This window comes from Primulina tabacum, chromosome 18 (assembly GCF_025594145.1).
Source record: "Primulina tabacum isolate GXHZ01 chromosome 18, ASM2559414v2, whole genome shotgun sequence".
Classification (NCBI taxonomy): Eukaryota; Viridiplantae; Streptophyta; class Magnoliopsida; order Lamiales; family Gesneriaceae; genus Primulina; species Primulina tabacum.
In genome coordinates this window covers 23511740-23531588 of record NC_134567.1, presented here as the reverse complement: position 1 = coordinate 23531588, position 19849 = coordinate 23511740, and the positions used below count along the sequence as shown (strand labels likewise).

The 19849-nt window shown below is 39.2% G+C and overlaps 1 protein-coding gene and 1 non-coding gene across 2 annotated transcripts; both read right to left on the bottom strand.

Moving 5' to 3' along the window:
• Positions 1 to 2629: 2629 nt before the first annotated feature.
• Positions 2630 to 2735, bottom strand: LOC142533989 (small nucleolar RNA R71). The gene has a single exon (XR_012816862.1). It is a non-coding gene; the product is annotated as a small nucleolar RNA R71 (small nucleolar RNA).
• A 13975-nt stretch (positions 2736 to 16710) lies between these two features.
• LOC142532385 (uncharacterized) lies at positions 16711 to 19139 on the bottom strand. Its single transcript, XM_075638696.1, has 2 exons — positions 17327 to 19139; positions 16711 to 17051 (listed from the first exon to the last, which is right to left on the bottom strand). Exons 1-2 carry the CDS (start codon positions 19137 to 19139, stop codon positions 16711 to 16713), a joined length of 2154 nt encoding a protein of 717 aa, XP_075494811.1.
• Positions 19140 to 19849: the final 710 nt, after the last annotated feature.

Below are 19849 nucleotides of genomic sequence, written 5' to 3'. Positions count from 1 at the left end.
CACTATACTTTTGCTAGAACTCCACAACAAAATGGACTAGCTGAAAGGATGAATCACACCATCCATGAACGAGTAAGAAGCATGCTATTGAAATCTGGTCTACGGTGAAACTTTTGGGCCGAGGCTATCAAGACATCCTGTTATTTGATTCATTGATGTCCATAATTTGCCATCGACCTTAATACCCCTCAGGAGAGGTGGAATGATAATCCATCTGACTATTCAAATCTAAGAATATTTGGGTATTCAGCATGCGCACACATTAGGCAAGATAAGCTATAACCTAGAGAAAATATATATGTCTGTCCGAGATATCCCAAGGCCGTAAAGGGATATAGGTTGTGTTGTGTGGAAAAAGGAAGTGAGAATTGCATAATAATCAGATATTTGGTCTTTAATGAGGATGAGTTTCCATACAAGGCAAAGGAGAATATCAAAACTACCTGTTAACAAGGGACATGCAAAAGAGAATATCAAAACCACCTACAAGATTAGATATGTGGATTTTATAGCATATGCTCTTATGTTGCTAATGATGTTGATGGGGTGGAGCCTATTAATTGATGAAGTGATAGGTGTCATTTTTACGTATTTTATTGCATTAGTTTTGTGTGTGTTTGCATTGTGTAAGCGTACATTTCATTTACATTTTGTTCGTTTTAGAGTAAGCATGTGCATTTGATCGTGTCTCACTTATAAGTGACGGATTTTCAGGTAAATTGATCGGAAAACTGAAATCGGAACGAAAATGTGCCAACCATGAGGACAATGGGCAGAAAGGTTGGCGCCCGGGCGGTAGAATTTTACCGCTCGGGCGCGAGATGTGAAATGTTAAGATAAACTCCAAAGGATGTGGCGTTCGGGCGGTAGAATTTTACTGCCCGAGCGCGAGTGCCGCATTTAACGAGTAACTTACAGAGAAGTTGGCGCTCGGGCGGTAGAACTTTATCGCTCGAGCGCCACTTAAATTTGGTAAGATTGTGTGGCCGATTTCTTCCCTTAAATTCGGAGGAGAGGAGATGTGAAGAGGATTGGGATGATTCAGAGAGGTGGATTTTGATTATCTAGCAGCCACCACAAGCCTTGGAGAGGATTTTGCGCTTGGATTGAAGATTTCAGCGGACCGTTCTTCGCAGATCTCGTCACGTCTAGTATTTCGAGTTTATTTTCTCCTATTTAAACATTGTTTTGCTTAGTTTAATTATGACGTCGAGTAGCTGATTTTTATTATTTGTTGGGATTTAAGCGGATCCTACCCCGAAACCGATTTAGTTAATTCATATTTCGATTCTTGGTTTATTCTTGATTATGCTATTGTTTTATCGTGTTCCTAGAGCGTAGCTAAATTTAACAACGATTTTATATTGCGAGTGGGTTCAAGAGAATAGCTCGTGATAAGAACGAGCAATATAGTCCGTGGATTTACAATTTACATAGAAATATGAAGTCGGATACGCGCCGATAGTCATAGTCCGATAGGGTGAAAGCTAGGGGATTTCATAGAAAGTATGTGATTCACCTTTGATAAACAATTAAAGAAATTTAATCACTTCACTGAGTAGAATTAGTTTGGCATAGCTCGAGAGGGTGTGTTCAATTAATTAGAAAATCCTGTCGGAAGCATAGATCACTATCGAATGAATTAAGTAAATAACGAGGGGTAGGTGAACTGAAATTACCAACAAATTCATTTCTCATTGAATTTTAATTAACCATTCTAGATTATATATCTCATTAGTTAATTCTTAAAATTTATCTTTGAGTTTTTATTTAAGTATAGACGTAGAAAACAATGACTCAAATTTCGTTGCTAAAGATTTGATAACTGAAAATAATAATTGTAAAATATAGTCTCCAGCGGAACGATACTCGTACTCTCGTACATTATATTATTACCTGACATCGTGCACTTGCGATCATTTCGAGCTTAAATATTACAAATTTTGACCAAGGATTTTACAATGCAAGTTTTGCTCGATCAAGTTTTTGGCGTCGTTGTCAGGGACTGTTAATTCACAATTTTATTTTTTGTTATTTTCTTTAGCATTATTTTATTTTTCTTGAGCTAACACTCCATATTCTCTTCCAGATATCATTTCTAGTACATGCCAAAGTCACTTGACGTGGAGCTTGAGCAGTTTGATCCTGAAATTGAAAGAACTTTTCACAGAAGGAGACATCAGCAGAGACTTAAGGAACTGATGGAGAGGCACGAGCACGAGCATGAGGAGGAACACCATGAAGATAGACACGTTGAGGTGCCACGCCACATACCGATGCTAGAGTATGCACAGCCTTCTTTGGATGGTGCACGCCCCAGCATTGTGAGGCCTATTGTGCGGACAAACCACTTCGAAATCAAGCAAGCTATAATTTAGATGATTCAGAATACGGTCCAGTTTGGAGGATCTGCAATAGATGACCCAAACACGGACATCGCATATTTTCATGAAATTTGTGATACTTTTAAATTTAATGGAGTTTCTGATGATGCTGTTAGGTTGCGTTTATTTCCTTTCTCCTTACGTGACAAAGCTAAAGCATGGTTAAAATGTAGGTTCGGTCACCACATGGGAGGACATGGCGAAAGCATTTCTCATTAAATACTTTCCTCCATCTAAGACCATGAAGCTACGGGCAGATATCACCACATTTGCTCAATTCGAGCACGAGTCTTTATATGAGACATGGGAGCGTTTCAAAGATTTATTAAGGAGATGCCCACATCACGAACTGCCACTTGGGTTAGTCGTTCAAACATTTTATTATGGCTTGCTTACTCCTAATCGTACTATGATAGATGCTGCTGCCTGTGGAAACCTATTGAGAAAAACTGCTGAGAAAGGATATGAGTTATTGGAGGAGATGGCTACTAGCAGCTATCCTCCTCAATCTGAAAGGAACAACCAGCAGAGAAGTGCAGGAGTTCACCAGGTAACTGATCTTTCTGCTATTACTGCGCAACTTGATGTATTGAACATGAAATTGTACGGCTTGAATATGGGTGGCACTGCTATGCGTCTTCAAGAGATATTCTGTGATAAGTGTGGAAGTGAACACTTTGCGAAGGACTGTCAAGATGACAATCCCTTCTATGTGCAAAACGAGGCACCAGTTAATCAAGTGAAAGTCCAAAACCGTCCAAGGAATGATTCGTATTCAAACACATATAATCCTGGATGGAGGCAACATCCCAACTTCTCATTGAGAGGTCAAAACATTCAGAATATACCTTTGAGAGGACAGATGATAAGGCTTTTTTCAGAAGGCGCCTTGTGCCATTTGATTCTATCACGATCAACTCCCTCTTAGAAACGACCGAGGTTTATGACTCTGCATTTGAGTCATTGGTTGCTGCCCCTGATTACAGTGAGATACTCAGGACTTTGTGTCTTCAAGGGGCGACCTGGAAACCAGTAGGGGGGCCACCGAGTTGTTTTGACGAGCGATATTAGCGGACTGATGTTTCCCTGTGGTATTTGTTCTTGGCTAGGAGGATGATGTCGGTATCCCACAAGAGTGAAGTACAAAAGGAGCAGGCAGTCATGCTCTATGCTTTATCACGGCATTATGCCATCAACATGGGCAAGCTCATCAACTCTCAAATCACGGTGAGCATTCGTAACAGCAATATCGGGCTTTTCTTTCCCACTATCATATCAGTGCTGTGTGCCAGGGCGGGGGTTGTCTTTTGGGATGATGAGGAATGACTGCAACCGATGAAGCCCATTTGTGTGGAGGACATGCAGCGCAAGAGCGCGAAACGACAGACATACTTCCCCGCTCTTGAGGGGGGATACCGGTGGATCGAGCACCGCCGCCCCATGTCGCTCCCAGCTCCGAAGAAGGTCCCAAAACGAAAAAATGGATGAGGCTCTTGCATTTATGACTCATCAGGATCGTGTCAACGCGAGCTTCAATGAACACTTTGCTTATGTCGAGTCCATGATGCGCACGATGCTCGTCCAAGGGGGTGTAGACCCAGGGACCATACCACCACCTCCGCCTTCATTCCTCCTTACCATTTTCAGTATGACTATTATCAGCAGGGGGATGCATCAGGAGTGCCACCACCGAAACATGATGAGGATGAGCCTTGATGGGGGAGTTTAATGTTCCCTTTTTTTTTGTTTCCTTGTTTACCGCATTATTTCTGTGTTCTTATTGTTGTTTCATTCTGTCATTTATTTTTCATGTGTTTCTGTGTTCTGCCTCCGTATTTGCATTTATGTGTTTCAGTCTTTTGTGCAATGGGGACATTGCACACACTTAGTATGAGGGGGTCATTTCGTTTGTGTACTGCATGTGTGTCAATTGATGGTGAAACAAGTAGGTTGGTAGCCAATGAGGATTTAGGGATTAATGACTTGCATGTCTCTTAGTCTTATCACTCGTTATGAGGATTTAGGGATTAATGACTTGCATGGTAGTAGTGTGAATAATAGTCGAGTTTAAAATAATCTGTGAGGGAGACTGGAAAAACATGAGATGCAAATAGAACTTAAATGAATGTCTGTTGAAAGGAGTGACCAACCAGTAGCATGAACTCGAGTAGAAAATCAAAGTATCCATCAAATAACCTTAATCCCAATCGTGCATAGAGCCTGAAAATTCTTCTCTAGGCCAGATAAATAAACATACCTTATATTCCGAGCCTAGAGAGTACACACGAGAAAACTATGCACTAAAAAAATGTGAAGAAAATGAAAAAAAGGGGGATGTAAGGTGTGGGGGAGCCAAAAAGGGATGCAATCCTATCCCAAGGCTAAAAATATGGATATCTAAGGCGTTGAGGAATGTCAGATGAAATTTCTGACAAGTGCATAGTGAAAATGATCTGCGTACTCCCAATCTTTTTGGAACCACTTGAGCGCTTATGGATATTGACACCCTAAATATCATTGTACAACGATGAAATTATGCCACTTTGAGTTTACTAGTTGGTCACGAGTGGAAACAGAACTCAGGAGAGAAACTTGCGTTGAATTGTTGATTCAGTGACCCACATGATTCTACGAACAAAACTATCTGAAGCACAAGCTAGTAAAACCCACAGCACACACGACCACACTTTCTGGCAAAATAAAAATGTTTTGTGGTGTTTTGAAAAGGGATGTTAATGGATGATGCGATTTGACTAATTGGATGTAGTTCAAAAACCCGCTGAGGCATGAGATGTCAGTTTGCTGTTTCGCCATCGGTTGGGTTGTTTAGTACTTTTATTTATGTATTGTTTCATGTCTTGGGTGTGGTCTGTGACCTGTTTTGATTGGGACAATCAAAAGGTCAGTATGAAGGGGTTGATAGGTGTCATTTTTACGTATTTTATTGCATTAGTTCATTTACATTTTGTTCATTTTAGAGTAAGCATGTGCATTTGATCGTGTCTCACTTGTAAGTGACGAATTTTCAGGTAAATTGACCGGAAAACTGAAATCGGAACAAAAATGTGCCAACCATGAGGACAATTGGCAGAAAGTTTGACGCCCGGGCGGTAGAATTTTACAGCTCGGGCGCGAGATGTGAAATGTTAAGATAAACTCCAGAGGATGTGGCGTTCGGGCGGTAGAATTTTACCGCCCGAGCGCGAGTGCCGCATTTAACGAGCAACTTACAGAGAAGTTGGCGCTCGGGCGGTAGAACTTTATCGCTCGAGCGCCACTTAAATTTGGTAAGATTGTGTGGCCGATTTCTTCCCTTAAATTCGGAGGAGAGGAGATATGAAGAGGATTGGGACGATTCAGAGAGGTGGATTTTGATTATCTAGCAGCCACCACAAGCCTTGGAGAGGATTTTGCGCTTGGATTGGAGATTTCAGCGGACCGTTCTTCGCAGATCTCGTCACGTCTAGTATTTCGAGTTTATTTTCTCCTATTTAAACATTGTTTTGCTTAGTTTAATTATGACGTCGAGTAGCTGATTTTTATTATTTGTTGGGATTTAAGCGGATCCTACCCCGAAACCAATTTAGTTAATTCATATTTCGATTCTTGGTTTATTCTTGATTATGCTATTGTTTTATCGTGTTGCTAGAGCGTAGCTAATTTTAACAACGATCTTATATTGCGAGTGGGTTCGAGAGAATAGCCCGTGATAAGAACGAGTAGTATAGTCCGTGGATTTACAATTTACATAGAAATATGAAGTCGGATACGCGCCGATAGTCATAGTCCGGTAGGGTGAAAGCTAGGGGATTTCATAGAACGATATGCGATTCACCTTTGATAAATAATTAAAGAAATTTAATCACTTCATTGAGTAGAATTACTTTGGCATAGCTCGAGAGGGCGTGTTCAATTAATTAGGAAATCGTGTCGGAAGCATATATCACTATCGAATGAATTAAGTAAATAACGAGGGGTAGGTGAACTGAAATTCCCAACAAATTCATTTCCCATTGAATTTTAATCAATCATTCTAGATTATATATCTCATTAGTTAATTCTTGAAATTTATCTTTGACTTTTTATTTAAGTATAGTCGTAGAAAACAATCACTTTCGTTGCTAAAGATTTGATAACTGAAAATAATAATTGTAAAATATAGTCTCCAGCGGAACGATATTCGTACTCTCGTACATTATACTATTACTTGACATCGTGTATTTGCGATCATTTCGAGCTTAAATATTAGAAATTTTGACCAAAGATTTTACAGTGCAAGTTTTGCTCGATCATGAAGCAATGAGTTGCAAAGAAAGATCAAAATGGATTAAGGCCCTGGAGAAGGAAATGGGCTCATTAATGGAAAAACCAGACATGGATTGTAGTGGACAAGCAAATAAACCAGAAACTGGTGGACTGTAAGTGGCTCTATAAGAATAAAGGAATCAATTTCAGGTGTTGAAGAAGCTAGGTACAAAGCATAATTGGTAGCAAAGGGGTTTACACATAAAGGAGTAGATTACAGCGAGATCTTTCCACTTGTAGTCAAGCAAACTTCGATCAGGACTTTGCTTGCCATGGCTACTCAAAAGGATATGGAATTGGATCAGATGGACGTTTAGATGACGTTCTTACATTGTGAAATTCAAGAAACAGTTTACATGAGGAAACCAGTCGGTTTTGAACAAGGAGATCCACGACAAGTTTTTTTTATTGAAAAGATCAATCTATGGTCTGAAGCCACCAAGGAAATGGTATTTGCGGTTTTGATCGCTTCATGGAAAAGATTGGTTATGTAAAGTCCAAGTTTGACAGTTGCCTGCACTTCAAGAGGAGGAACGACAGCTGCCAATTATACTTATGTTATATGTCGATGACATTTTGTTGAATAGCAAGGATAGGCTTGAACTTGATGGGCTAAAGGAAAGATTGAAAGCGGAATTCGAAATGAAGGATTTGGGTATGGAAAATAAATCTTAGGCATAGCCATAACCCGAGATAGAAGTCAGGGGAAATTATGGATTTCACAAGAAGCCTATATCAATAAGATCTTAAGTAAGTCTGAAATGATGGCTGCTAAATCAGTAACCACCCCAATGGCTCAACATTTCAAACTCTCCACATCTCTGTCACCACAATATGATGATGAAGTTGAATACATGAAAAGAGTCTTATATTCTAACGTTGTGGGAAGTATTATGTATTGTATGGTCTGCACCATACTAGACTTGGCCTATGCGATGAGCATTACAAGCGGGTTCACGTAAAACCCAGGAAAGTAATACTGAATATATTAAAATGTGTATTGCGACAATCATAGCACAATACATTTAATGAAAAATACCGCGAATCGTGAGAGGTAAAAAAAATTGACAGTCGGCTGCCTTTCATTTGTGATGTAATAGCAAATAGAGTTAACAAAGTTCAGAAAATCACTTCAGAAGACAATCCGGCTGATGCTCTAACTAAGTGCCTACAAGTCACCAAGTTTACACATTTTATAGACTTGGTGAAAATGACAACACCTTAGAAATAAGACCTGGAGCAGCCAACAGAACAGCACAACGAAGTGAGTGCAAAATCATCACCAAGGTAGAGAATTGTTAGAGGTTGGCTTTGTTTATGAGCCGTTCAAACACTATGGGATAAAAGAAGCAAAATGGGCTTCAATTATCTTGGACTTGTATGTATGTAGATTGGTCAAGTTATTTAGCAAATTTATTAGAAAAAAATAGATATATAAGTACATGGCAGAGAAGCCAAGATGTACATAACGATATTTCTTTCTCTTCCAGTAGAGGAAATCGTTTGCTAAGGTTGGCTGTCATGGATGTAGGTATTCACAACCGAACCACATAAAATATTTAACTCAATTTTTCATTCTGTTATGTATATGATTCTTATTAGTCTTATGTGTGATTGTTTGTTGGTCATGAGAGAATTTCTTAGTGAACAAATCTGACACAAATTGTTTGAATTGAGTTCTTGATCGAGTTTTTTCAACACTTCTCTTACCTAATATACTTGTTATGATATTCTCAAAATATATGTACTTGTTCTGATTAAGAACTGCTCAACGAGATTGTGCTTCAACTTTATTCCCCATAATTGTACAATTGCCAATAAGATTCATTGTAGAGGTTCCGAATCTAAATATGAAAACATCGCTGGTAATATCGGGGAAGAAGACAATTATTGTCTTGGTGGAGGTTGAAAGGATTCAAGTTTTGCTTCCAACATCTCAATCACTCCAATGATTGATGGCCTATTCTTGGGATCAGTCTGGATACACCACAATCCAATGATTATCATCATTTTCTTTACAAACTTCCACTCATCTTATTGTGAAACATCATTGTCAAGGATATATTTTTCAATTGTATTTTGTTCCAAATTCTTGCATATCAATCTAAAAAATAGATTTCTCTCAAGCGTTCACCTTGAGGATCAATATTGTGCTGCCTCCCAACCACCATTTCCAAAACCATCACGCCATAGCTATAATTGTCAGATTTGTGAGAGACATCACCGAAATTCCTGTAAAATACTTCTGGAGAAATGTATCCCACAGTTCCTCTTGCCACTTGCATTGACACGATGCTTTGATCTATTGGGGCACAATTTCGATAGGCCAAAATCCGAAATCTTTGGTTTCAAATCCTTATCAAGAAGAATATCATGAGGTTTTATGTAGAAATGCAAAATCCATATGTTGAAACCTTAGATGCAAGTATTCTAGTCCCCGAGCAATCCTAACTACAATTTTTTTAAAAAAATTCCACTCCTAATGAAGAACTTGTGCTGAAGAATAAGAAATAAGTATGAACTTCTCGAATCCACATTGTTGGATAATTATACCGAAACGATAGTGACCATGATGATAATATAGTACCGAAAATTGCGGAAAAAAATAATCAGCAAGAAGACATGAATTTACGTGGTTCACCCAAGATAGGCTACGTCCACAGAGCTACTGCAAATATTTTGTAACAGAAGAAATATCACAACAAGTGTATACACTAATTACATTAAATATCTCATATTCCCAACCCAAGTGTAACCGATAAAAATAATTTCTCCAACTCACACAAAAGAACACTCAACACTCAAATGCTCTCTCTATTATACTAAACTTTGAGAGCTCTTGATTTTGGGATGCATAAACTTAGATGGAGAGAGCTCTATAAATAGAGCTCCCCGTGCATGAAATATCCGATCAGCTTCTAGCCACCGCCAATCAAATTTGACAACCGTGACATTGTTGGCAAAATCAATTCGTATTCTTCCGACACCATTAAATGAATGTGGCTCTTTTCACCTAACATTTCTCCCACTTGAAGACTTGATTTCAATCATGCCGTCACACCATCAGTGCAGCAACTCATATCTTCCTTTTCATACTTGCAGTCCGACTGAAGTTTAACACAACTTCAGTTTGTCAATGGCTACAGTTTTCGCCAGCATATAGGCTGGATTCTTACTTCAAGAAATCTACTCAAGTATCAAGGCTCCATCTTCTAGTACTGATATGATGAAAGGGTACCGAACCTGTATATGCTTTGTCCTAGCATGATAAATAGGATTTTTTGCTAAATGAATAGCACTCTGACTGTCACAATGTAATGTGCTTCCTTCAAGCTTCTGATCCAGTTCTTTCAAAAAAAAAAAATCTCAACCATATCATCTTCTTTCTAGCTTCTGTTAACTGCTACGTACTCAGTTTCAGTAGTCGAAAGCGCAACTATCTTTTGCAATTTAGACATCCAGCTTACGACTGTACCACCTAATGTGAACACATACCAGCAGTACTTTTTCTGCCATCTAGGTCACCACCTATGTCGGCATTGACAAAACCTTGTAAGCCCAAATTTGATCTTCTGAAACATAAAGATATACTAGCAGTACCTTTTAAATACCTCATTATCCATTTAACTACTTCCCAGTGTTGTTTTCCTGGATTGCTCATAAACCTGTTCACAATTCCAACTGCATGTGCTATATCTGGTCTAGTGCACACCATTACATACATGAGGCTTCCGACAGCAGAAGCATAAGGAACCTTGTTCATATAAGCCTACTCCTGCTCTGTCGAAGGTGATTGTTCTTTGGTTAGTTTAAAATGACTAGTCAAAGGAGTAATCACATGTTTACCTTCATCCATGTTAAATCTGCTAACCACCTTTTTCACGTACTCTTCTTGAGAGAGCTTCATGATTCCATTCATTTGATCTCTAAAGATCCTCGACAGAAGATTTCGGTTGGGAATAAATCAGGCAAGCGGACTAGGTCAAGTTATAGTAAATGGACGACAAGTCCAAGTATCGATCCCACAGAGACTATTATTTAAGTACTAAGATTTAAATTATTCGATTTAATCTAGGCAAACAATAATAAGTGATTTGATGATAATTTAAACTAGTTAAATTAATTTAAACTATACTAAATTAATAACTAAGATCGAAATTTCATAACTGATTAAACTTGGGAACTTTTCAAATTCAACAAAATGACCGGGAACACACAACGGTCCAAACTTTGATTATTGTTACGCATTGGAATTAATTAATCACATATTATCCGATGTCACAATGAAATTCCCTGAATTAACTATAAATCTATTTCTAGAATTTATAATCCTATTTTCATTTAACAGTCCAATTATTTCTAATTGAATTTAATCAAACAAAAACGCTATTCAACGATGGAATCACAGCTGTCACCTAAAATCGCACATTGAAATCAAATACTATTTCTAGTCGATTTAACCGTGTGTTGATTAATATTTTTGAAGCTAAATTCAATCTATTCTCTTTCGAGTCAAGATCAAACAACAAACATGCAAATAATTGGCCAAATTAAAAGCACGAAAATTACGCAAACATTAATGAATAACATAGATTAACTCGTAAATCAAATAATCCAGTGAATGAACAAGGTCAAAAGTTTGTCCCTATCGTGGTCTCGATCACAAGAAAAACTACTCCATAAATTCAAAACTAGAAGAAAATCTAATATTCGAATTCATGAACGAAAATAAGAAAACAAGAGAGGAGAAAATCTCAGTGGGTGCGCGGATCTTGCGTGTGAAGTGCGCGGTTTTTTTTGTCCCTGTTCTCCAAAGCCGTTGCCGTCTTCAAAAGTCCGAAAATTGTTCTCCCCAAAAGTCTGATCTCAAAAACCCCCAATATCTTTTATTTTTCCTTCTTAAATCCCTTCAAATCTCCACAGAATCTTCGCAATTTTTGGATCCGATATCAGGTACACGGACCCCGTGTATGCCTCAGGATTGGGATTCGTGAAGGCTCGCTTCGAAATCATTTCCGGAAACACTGGACACGGACCCCGTGTAGGGGTCCGGGTGAAGATCCGTGTAGGTGCGCTAATTTTCTTCTCTTGGCTGATGCTGGACACGGACCCCGTGTACGGGTCCGTCTTTGGGTCTGTCTTTACTCGCTAAAAAAGTCTTCTAAGGCCTCTAAGGCACGGACCCTTAGACGGGGTCCATGTCTGGGTCCGGGTGCTCAATCTTGTGCTATTTCCTATTTTTTCGGGTATTTCCGACATGGCATTGCGAAGCTTGACTTTTTCTCCCTTTCGTTGGCTTTAATCATCTTTCGGTCAAACCTGCAAATAGCAATAATAACACGAATTAAACACAAACTCGGAATAAAAACGCCATATAAGCAATAATAACACGAATTACGACAAGGTAAAGTTCCTAAAACACTATATGATTCGTGCTTATCAACTCCCCCACACTTAACCTTTGTTCGTCCTCGAACAAATCAGACATGGAATAAAGATGAGACATATCTTAGATTCAGAACTCGAGTAGTACAATCAAGAATTCTCAATTTGTCAAATTCTATCACCCCCGGTCAAAAGATCATGCTTCGAATATCATAAGATTCGTGTTTATCGCAATTTAAGATTCAAATATTACCCAGAAAAGATCAGCAGAACGAGATTTGTGTAGTGTGCAAGTCAGGACTCATACTCATCAACAGCTACTTGGTTTCAGGATCACTTATATGCTACACATTTTATATATATATATATATATATATATATATATATATATATATATATATAGGAACGCCCCATTTGCTCGATTTTCATACACCTCTCTACTAAAATTTGAACGATAATGACTTGGTTAATAGGTCTTTTAAGCCTATAACGTAAGGCCAAGGCTCACGGCTACAATAGAAGGCATGAGAATCAAAAGTGAGAGAAAATAAACATATTCCTGCAGTGTATTCATTCAACTTTTAACTCGCCACCAATTATTGTATTTTCATCATCCATAGAGCTCCATCATCTCTTTTCTTTTTCATTTTCCTCCATCTTTCACCCACAGATTTCTCGGGTGTTTTCAATACATCTTTCCTCTTTTCTTCTCAATTTTTTTTAATAATGATTCATCGGTTCCTTCAAACAAATTCCTTCAACTCATTGGAGTATCTCGAACTTTTCAATGTGTACAGAATGTCTATTTCTCTCAAAAGTGGGTAGGAAAAAGTGTATAGGCTAAAATTCAGGTGGTTGATGTGGGACATTGAATAACTTACGAATGGGGTCTGATTGTGTATCATTGACACACACCATTCGATTTTTTACAGGCTCAAAAAGGGTTACTAGAGACAATATATGATGTATCAAGTAGGCTTGAAAGGCTCAAACGGTTCAAAGATCGCCTAAATCATCTTTAAGTCATCATCGTTCGTATTTTCGCTTTGACGGCTAATCAGACAAGTCCTAGGTAGTTTCAAAATATATACACTCTTTTTTTTTCACCTTGCATCAATTCACTTTCAATGAGTAAAAGACTGACTACGTGCATGGAATGAAATGTCAATGCAAAAATGGTTCATGCCTGACTCTCTCCTTGAAACTACGACTCCTCTTATTCAATACTAGTAATGAAACGATTTCCCGGGTGATCCAAAATCTAACAAATTAATCTGGTTATCAAGTAAAACAAGGGTTCTTTATCTAGATATAGTCTCATCCTACGTGAAAAGTGTTGTGCAACGATGTGTAACAAAACTGGCCCACCCCCATGCTTTGAAATCGACACTGCCCTCAATGTAAAGCGATGTAACATGAATTAGCAAGACAGGTAAAGCAAAAACACTTCCCTGGAAAAATGCCGAGTAGGTAGTGCAAATGGGGTGGAACTCATCAATTCCTGAAAAGAACGACATCGAATACACAAAGAAACGTAAAAAGAAATAAGGATAGCACTCAAACACTCAACTAAAATCCAAATGATAATAAACATTAAGAAAATGTCCCATAGCATCAATAACAACATAAGAATGGAATGCGCAAATCTAGAATAGCGATAAAGTCCTCCACAAGTCCTAAAATAAAAGTATCGACACGGACCCCGTGTAGGGGTCCGTCTAAAGGTCCGGCTAGGTTCGAAAAAAATAAAAGCTGAAAGTGATGTACACGGACCCCGTGTGAATATCCGTGCATGGGTCCGAGTCGGCTCGGAAAATCCAATTTTTTTTTGTTTACTACGAACCAAACACACATGCAAAGTCAGGAATGGACAATTCTATAAATCTACACATCAAATTGAAACTCAATCAAGCACACAAAATGCAAGAATTGTACAGAAACTTCCCTGGTCTATTTGATGTTCTGAATCCGCTCGTCCTAATAGACTCCTCTCATTTGAGAAATCCCATTGCCAGTGAATAAATTACCTGCACCACCATTCACCGAGATTAGCTCAAGAGATATGCATAAAACAGAAAGAGAGAAAGAAAGAAAGTTAAAATAAAGGATGAAAGAAAAATAAAAACTAAACACTGGGTTGCCTCCCAGCAAGCGCTAAATTTATAGCCGATAGCCTGACTGTACTCCCTGTATTTAGTTTGGATCCTGCAGATCCACGGTGGTCGGCTCATCGGGCATGGTACCACCATGATAAACCTTCAGCCTATGCCCATTCACCTTGAATGCTCCAGTTGCTTCACTAGTGATCTCCACTGTCCCATAAGGGAAAACTTGCATGATGGTGTATGGGCCTGACCATCGTGAACGCAACTTACCTGGCATCAACTTCAGTCGAGAGTTGTATAACAGTACCAGTTGTCCCACTACAAATTCTCGATGGACGATGTTCTGATCATGCCAACATTTAGTTTTCTCCTTGTAAAGTTTGGCATTCTCATAAGCATCCAACCTAAACTCATCCAGTTCATGCAGTTGCAGCACTCTCTCGTCATTTGTGGCTTTAACATCAAAATTTAAAAATTTAGTAGCCCAATAAGCCTTATGTTCAAGTTCTACGTGTATGTGACATGATTTTCCATATAATAATCGAAAAGAAGACATGCCAATGGGAGTTCTAAAAGAAGTGTGGTAAGCCCAAAGTGCATCGTCGAGTTTTCTAGACCATTCTTTCCTTGAAGCATCGACAGTCTTCTCAAGAATGCGTTTAAGTTCCCTGTTCGATACCTCGACCTGACCACTAGTTTGGGGATGGTAAGGTGTGGCCACCTTATGTCGGACCCCATACTTATCCAACAGACTGTCAAATTGACGATTGCAAAAGTGAGTACCCCCATCGCTAATAATGGCTCTAGGTGTGCCAAAATGTGAGAAGATATTTTTCATAAGAAATTGAACGACAACCCTAGAGTCATTAGTTTTGCATGCAAGTGCCTCCACCCACTTAGACACGTAATCTACAGCCACCAAGATATATTTGTTCCCAAAAGAAACTGGGAACGGACCCATGAAATCGATACCCCATACATCAAATATCTCACACACCAAAATATTATTAAGAGGCAATTCATGTCTCCTAGAGATATTACCTGTACGCTGACAATTTGAACATTTTGTAACATATTCATGTGCATCCTTAAACAATGAAGGCCTATAAAAACAAGACTGGAGGGCTTTTGACGCAGTTCTAGTTGCCCCAAAGTGGCCTCCAGCCGGACCAGTATGACAATAAAACATAATCTCACTTACCTCTTCCTGGGGAATACATCTCCAGACTATACCGTCTGCACATATTCTAAACAAATAAGGATCCTCCCACAAATAATATTTCAAATCTGAGAAAATTTTTTTCTTTTGCTGATAAGTAAAATGGGGAGGAATGAACTTACTGGATAGATAATTAACAAAATTGGCATACCATGGTAAACTGTTGATCTCAAAAAGTTGTTCATCTAGGAAATCATCGCGAATAATTTCATTACCTGGACTTAGATTCTCCAGACGCGAGAGATGGTCAGCAACTTGGTTCTCTGTTCCTTTCCTATCGATTATCTCCAAGTCAAATTCCTGCAATAGAAGAATCCAGCGAATTAGCCTTGGCTTTGCATCTTTTTTGGCCATCAAGTATTTCAAGGCTGAATGATCGATGTGCACTACAACTTTGCTCCCTATTAAATAAGATCTAAATTTATCCAGAGCAAAAACCACAGCAAGAAGCTCCTTTTATGTAGTAGCATAGTTCAGTTGGGCCGCTGACAGTGTCATGCTGGCGTAGTAGATGACATGGATGCACTTTTCCCTCTTTTGCCCCAACACTGCCCCTAGAGCTGTGTCGCTTGCGTCACACATCACCTCAAATGGCGACCCCCAGTCAGGCGCTATCATCACAGGTGCGGTGATTAATTTCTCCTTCAAAACTTGAAATGCCTGCACACACTCATAAGAAAAATCAAAGCGCACATATTTGTCAGTGGCTTAGCAACGCAAGAAAAGTCTTTTATAAAGCGCCTTATAGAACCCTGCATGTCCTAGAAAACTACGCACTCCTCTGATGTTTGTTGGGGCTGGGAGTTTTTCTATTACTTCAATTTTAGCCTTATCAACTTCAATCCCAGTTTTAGAAATTTTGTGCCCAACACTATTCCCTCTCTCACCATGAAATGGCATTTTTCCCAGATTAAAACTAGATTTGACTCCTCACATCTCTCCAAGACTTTAGACAGGTTATTTAAACACGTATCAAACGAAGAGCCAAAGAGAGAAAAATCATCCATGAATATTTCAATAAAGTCCTCAATCATGTCGTGAAAAATAGCCATCATGCAGCGTTGGAAAGTTGCTGGTGCATTACATAGACCGAATGAAATTCATTTATATGCAAATGTCCCGCAAGGACATGTAAAAGTGGTTTTCTCCTGATCTTCAGGTTCAATGGGAATTTGCATATAACCCGAATAACCATCCAGGAAACAGTAGAAAGGATGTCCAGCTAACCTCTCCAACATTTGATCAATAAAAGGGAGGGGAAAATGGTTTTACAGGTGGCACCATTAAGTTTTCTATAATCGATGCAAACACGCTACCCTGTAACAGTTCTGGTAGGAATTAACTCAATGTTTTCATTCTTTACTACAGTGATCCCACCTTTTTTCGGAACAGCTTGTACAGGACTTACCCACCTACTATCAGAAATCGGGTAAACAATACCTGCGTCCAGTAGCTTTATCACCTCTTTCTTTACCACCTCTTGCATAACTGGGTTCAGACGTCTTTGAGGTTGGGTAGATGTCTTGTGGTCGGCCTCCATCAGAATTTTGTGCATGCACATGGATGAACTGATCCCTTTGATGTCTGTAATACTCCAGCCTATGGCTTTGATATTATCTCTCAGAACTCGCAACAGCTTCTCTTCTTCCGTACCTGTCAAAGTGGAGGAAACTATCACTGGAACTTATCATTATCAAGTAAAAATAGATATCTTAAGTGCGAAGGAAGAGGTTTCATCTCTAGGATTGGGGCTTCTTCAATGGATGATTTTAAAGGTCGTGGGATATGCCCAAGCTCCCCAATCCTCGAGTTTATCGTTTTTGAAATCGGTCTGCCTGCTTCCAGATAATGAATACAATCGTCCAGCTCTTGATTTCCCAATTCTTGCGGACATCAATGGGTCAAACAGACCACCAAAGGATCCTCACCAAGTAATTCCTGCAAACCATACTCAACAAACTCGTCAGTAGCATCAATTCTAAAACAATTAGATGTATCATTGGGATATTTGATAGATTGAAAAACATTAAACACTACAATCTCATCATTCAACCTCAATACCAACTCATCCTTGTGTACATCTACCAGGGCTTTTCCAGTGGCTAAAAATGGTCTTCCTAAAATAAGAGGAATATCACGATCCTCTTCCATATCTAACACAACAAAGTCCACTGGGAAAATAAACTTGTCAACCTTCACTAAAACATCCTCTACTACTCCCCTAGGGTATTTAATAGATCTATCGGCTAATTGTAGGGGAATCGTAGTAGGTTTAACTTCACCAATTCCTAGCTTCTCAAAACATGAATAAGTCATTAAATTAATGATTGCACCTAAATCACATAAAGCTTTACCAAAAAATGAAGTTCCTATGGTACAAGGAATAGAGAAGCTACCTGGATCCTTAGCTTTTGGAGGCAACTTATTTTGTAAAATTGCAGAACATTCCTCCGAAAGCTTCACTGTCTCAAAATCCACTAGTTTCCTCTTGTTTGATAGAATTTCTTTAAGAAATTTTGCATAGGAGGGCATTTGAGCTAAAGCCTCTGCAAACGGGATATTTATGTGCAGCTTTTTGAAAATCTCAAGGAATTTTGAAAATTGAGTATCCAATTGCAGTTGATTTGCTCTTTGGGGAAACGGAAGTGAATTAATATCAACAGTGGGGTTCGAGTTTAGAGACTTATCTGCTTTCCTTGCGTCCTCTGGCCCTTGCTTGGATGGTCCCTTTTTTTTCACATCATCTTCAACATCAACTACCTCTTGCTTTATGGGAGATGTCACCGTAACTGCATTGACACCTTTCGGATTCTTTTCCGTGTCACTAGTTAGTGAACCCGAAGCTCGTGTAGCCATTTGTGTCGTCAACTGCCCTAGTTGAGTCTCTACCCTTTGCATCATGGCATCATGATTTTTCCATCTCATCTCATTCCCGGCTATGTACTTGGATAGCATATCCTCAAGATTCGATTTGCTATCTTGTGGCTTGAAACCGGGTGGCATAGAAGGTTCAGTACCTTGCGGAGATTTAGGTGGTTGCTGAGGAGGTTTTTGTTGTGTAGGATGTTGTGGAGGATTGAAATATGGTTGCTCGACAGTATTTTCTGACTGCCTCCACCCAAAATTCGGATGATTCCTCCAGCCCGGATTATATGAGAAACTGTATGGATTATATTGTTGTCGACCCTGGTTTCCCACATAATTCACAGAGTCTCCCCCAAAACACTGCATTCCCTCACAAGACATATCTGGCATGAACTGCATGTCACTAGATGATCCACCAATTATCTCAGCATTTCCTTGAATTTGATTTACTGGCTTGACCGGTAATGATTTATTCGTTTTTAATTGTGCCATCTGATGTGTCAATCCATCAAGCTTTGCTGTGATCGCGGTCAAAGCATCCATCTCAAGGAATCCGACTTTCTTCTCCCTTCGATTGTCTTGCCAGCCCACATTGCTCGCTGCCATATTAGATATGATTTCAAGCGCTGAGGTTGGCGTTTTCCTGTATAAGCTACCGTTGGCCGCTGCATCAAGCATAGATCTCACAGGTGGATCCAACCCATAGTAGAACGTCTCAACCTGCTGGCCGATCGAAAAACCATGTCTTGGGCACATTCTCAACATCTTCTTAAACCTTGCCCAGGCTGAATTCAAAGATTCTCCATCTCTCTGTCTAAACGATGTGATTTCATTTCGCAATTGTGTAATCTTAGTTGGGGAAAAATACTTGTGCATGAATACTTCCACTACCATGTAGTGATAGAACCAGTAGGAAGGTCTCGAAGCCACTCCATAGCTTCTCCTTGCAGTGAGAATGGAAATTGTCTGAGTTGAATAGCATCAGTACTCATCCCATTGCACTTGATTGTATCACAGATCGACAGAAAGTTCTCCAGATGTGCATTGAGATCTTCAGATGGTGATCCTCCGAATTTGACCTGGAGTTGAATCATCTGGATGATGGCTGGCTTAAGTTTGAACGTGTTTGCTTGAATTGTAGGGCGGACAATACTAGAGCCATAACCTCCAAACGCTGCTCTATGAAGCTCCATTAAAGTACGCTCATCCTCTTCTCCGGCCATGTCCTTAAATTCTGGTTTAAGTTCTATTTCAGATTCCTCTTCAGATTCGAATTCAAGAGCCAAGTTGTTGTTCTTTCGAGCTCTACGGATGCGGCGGAGAGTGCTTTCAATCTCTAGATCAAGTGGCACTAGATTTTTGACGCCTTGAGCACGGCTCTTATAACACGAGCTAGACTCCTGAAATAAAAAATTCAAGTGCACAATTCAAGCTCCAAAAGAATGCAAAAGTCTGAAACAAAAATTAACAAAAATTGATCAAAATTTTAAAATAAAAATAAGAACTAAAAATAAATGCCTAGTCTCAAATAAATAATTTATCCTAATATTAAACAAATAGTCCCCGATAACGGCGCCAAAAGCTTG

What these genes read in the sequence shown, in the direction of transcription:
- LOC142532385 (XM_075638696.1), bottom strand. Translation starts at nt 19,139, where the DNA reads ATGCACAAGTATTTTTCCCCAACTAAGATTACACAATTGCGAAATGAA. An exon ending in TGGTTTGCAGGAATTACTTG is followed by an intron (nt 17,052 to 17,326) that starts GTGAGGATCCTT and finishes CCACTTTGACAG; the next exon opens with GTACGGAAGAAGAGAAGCTG.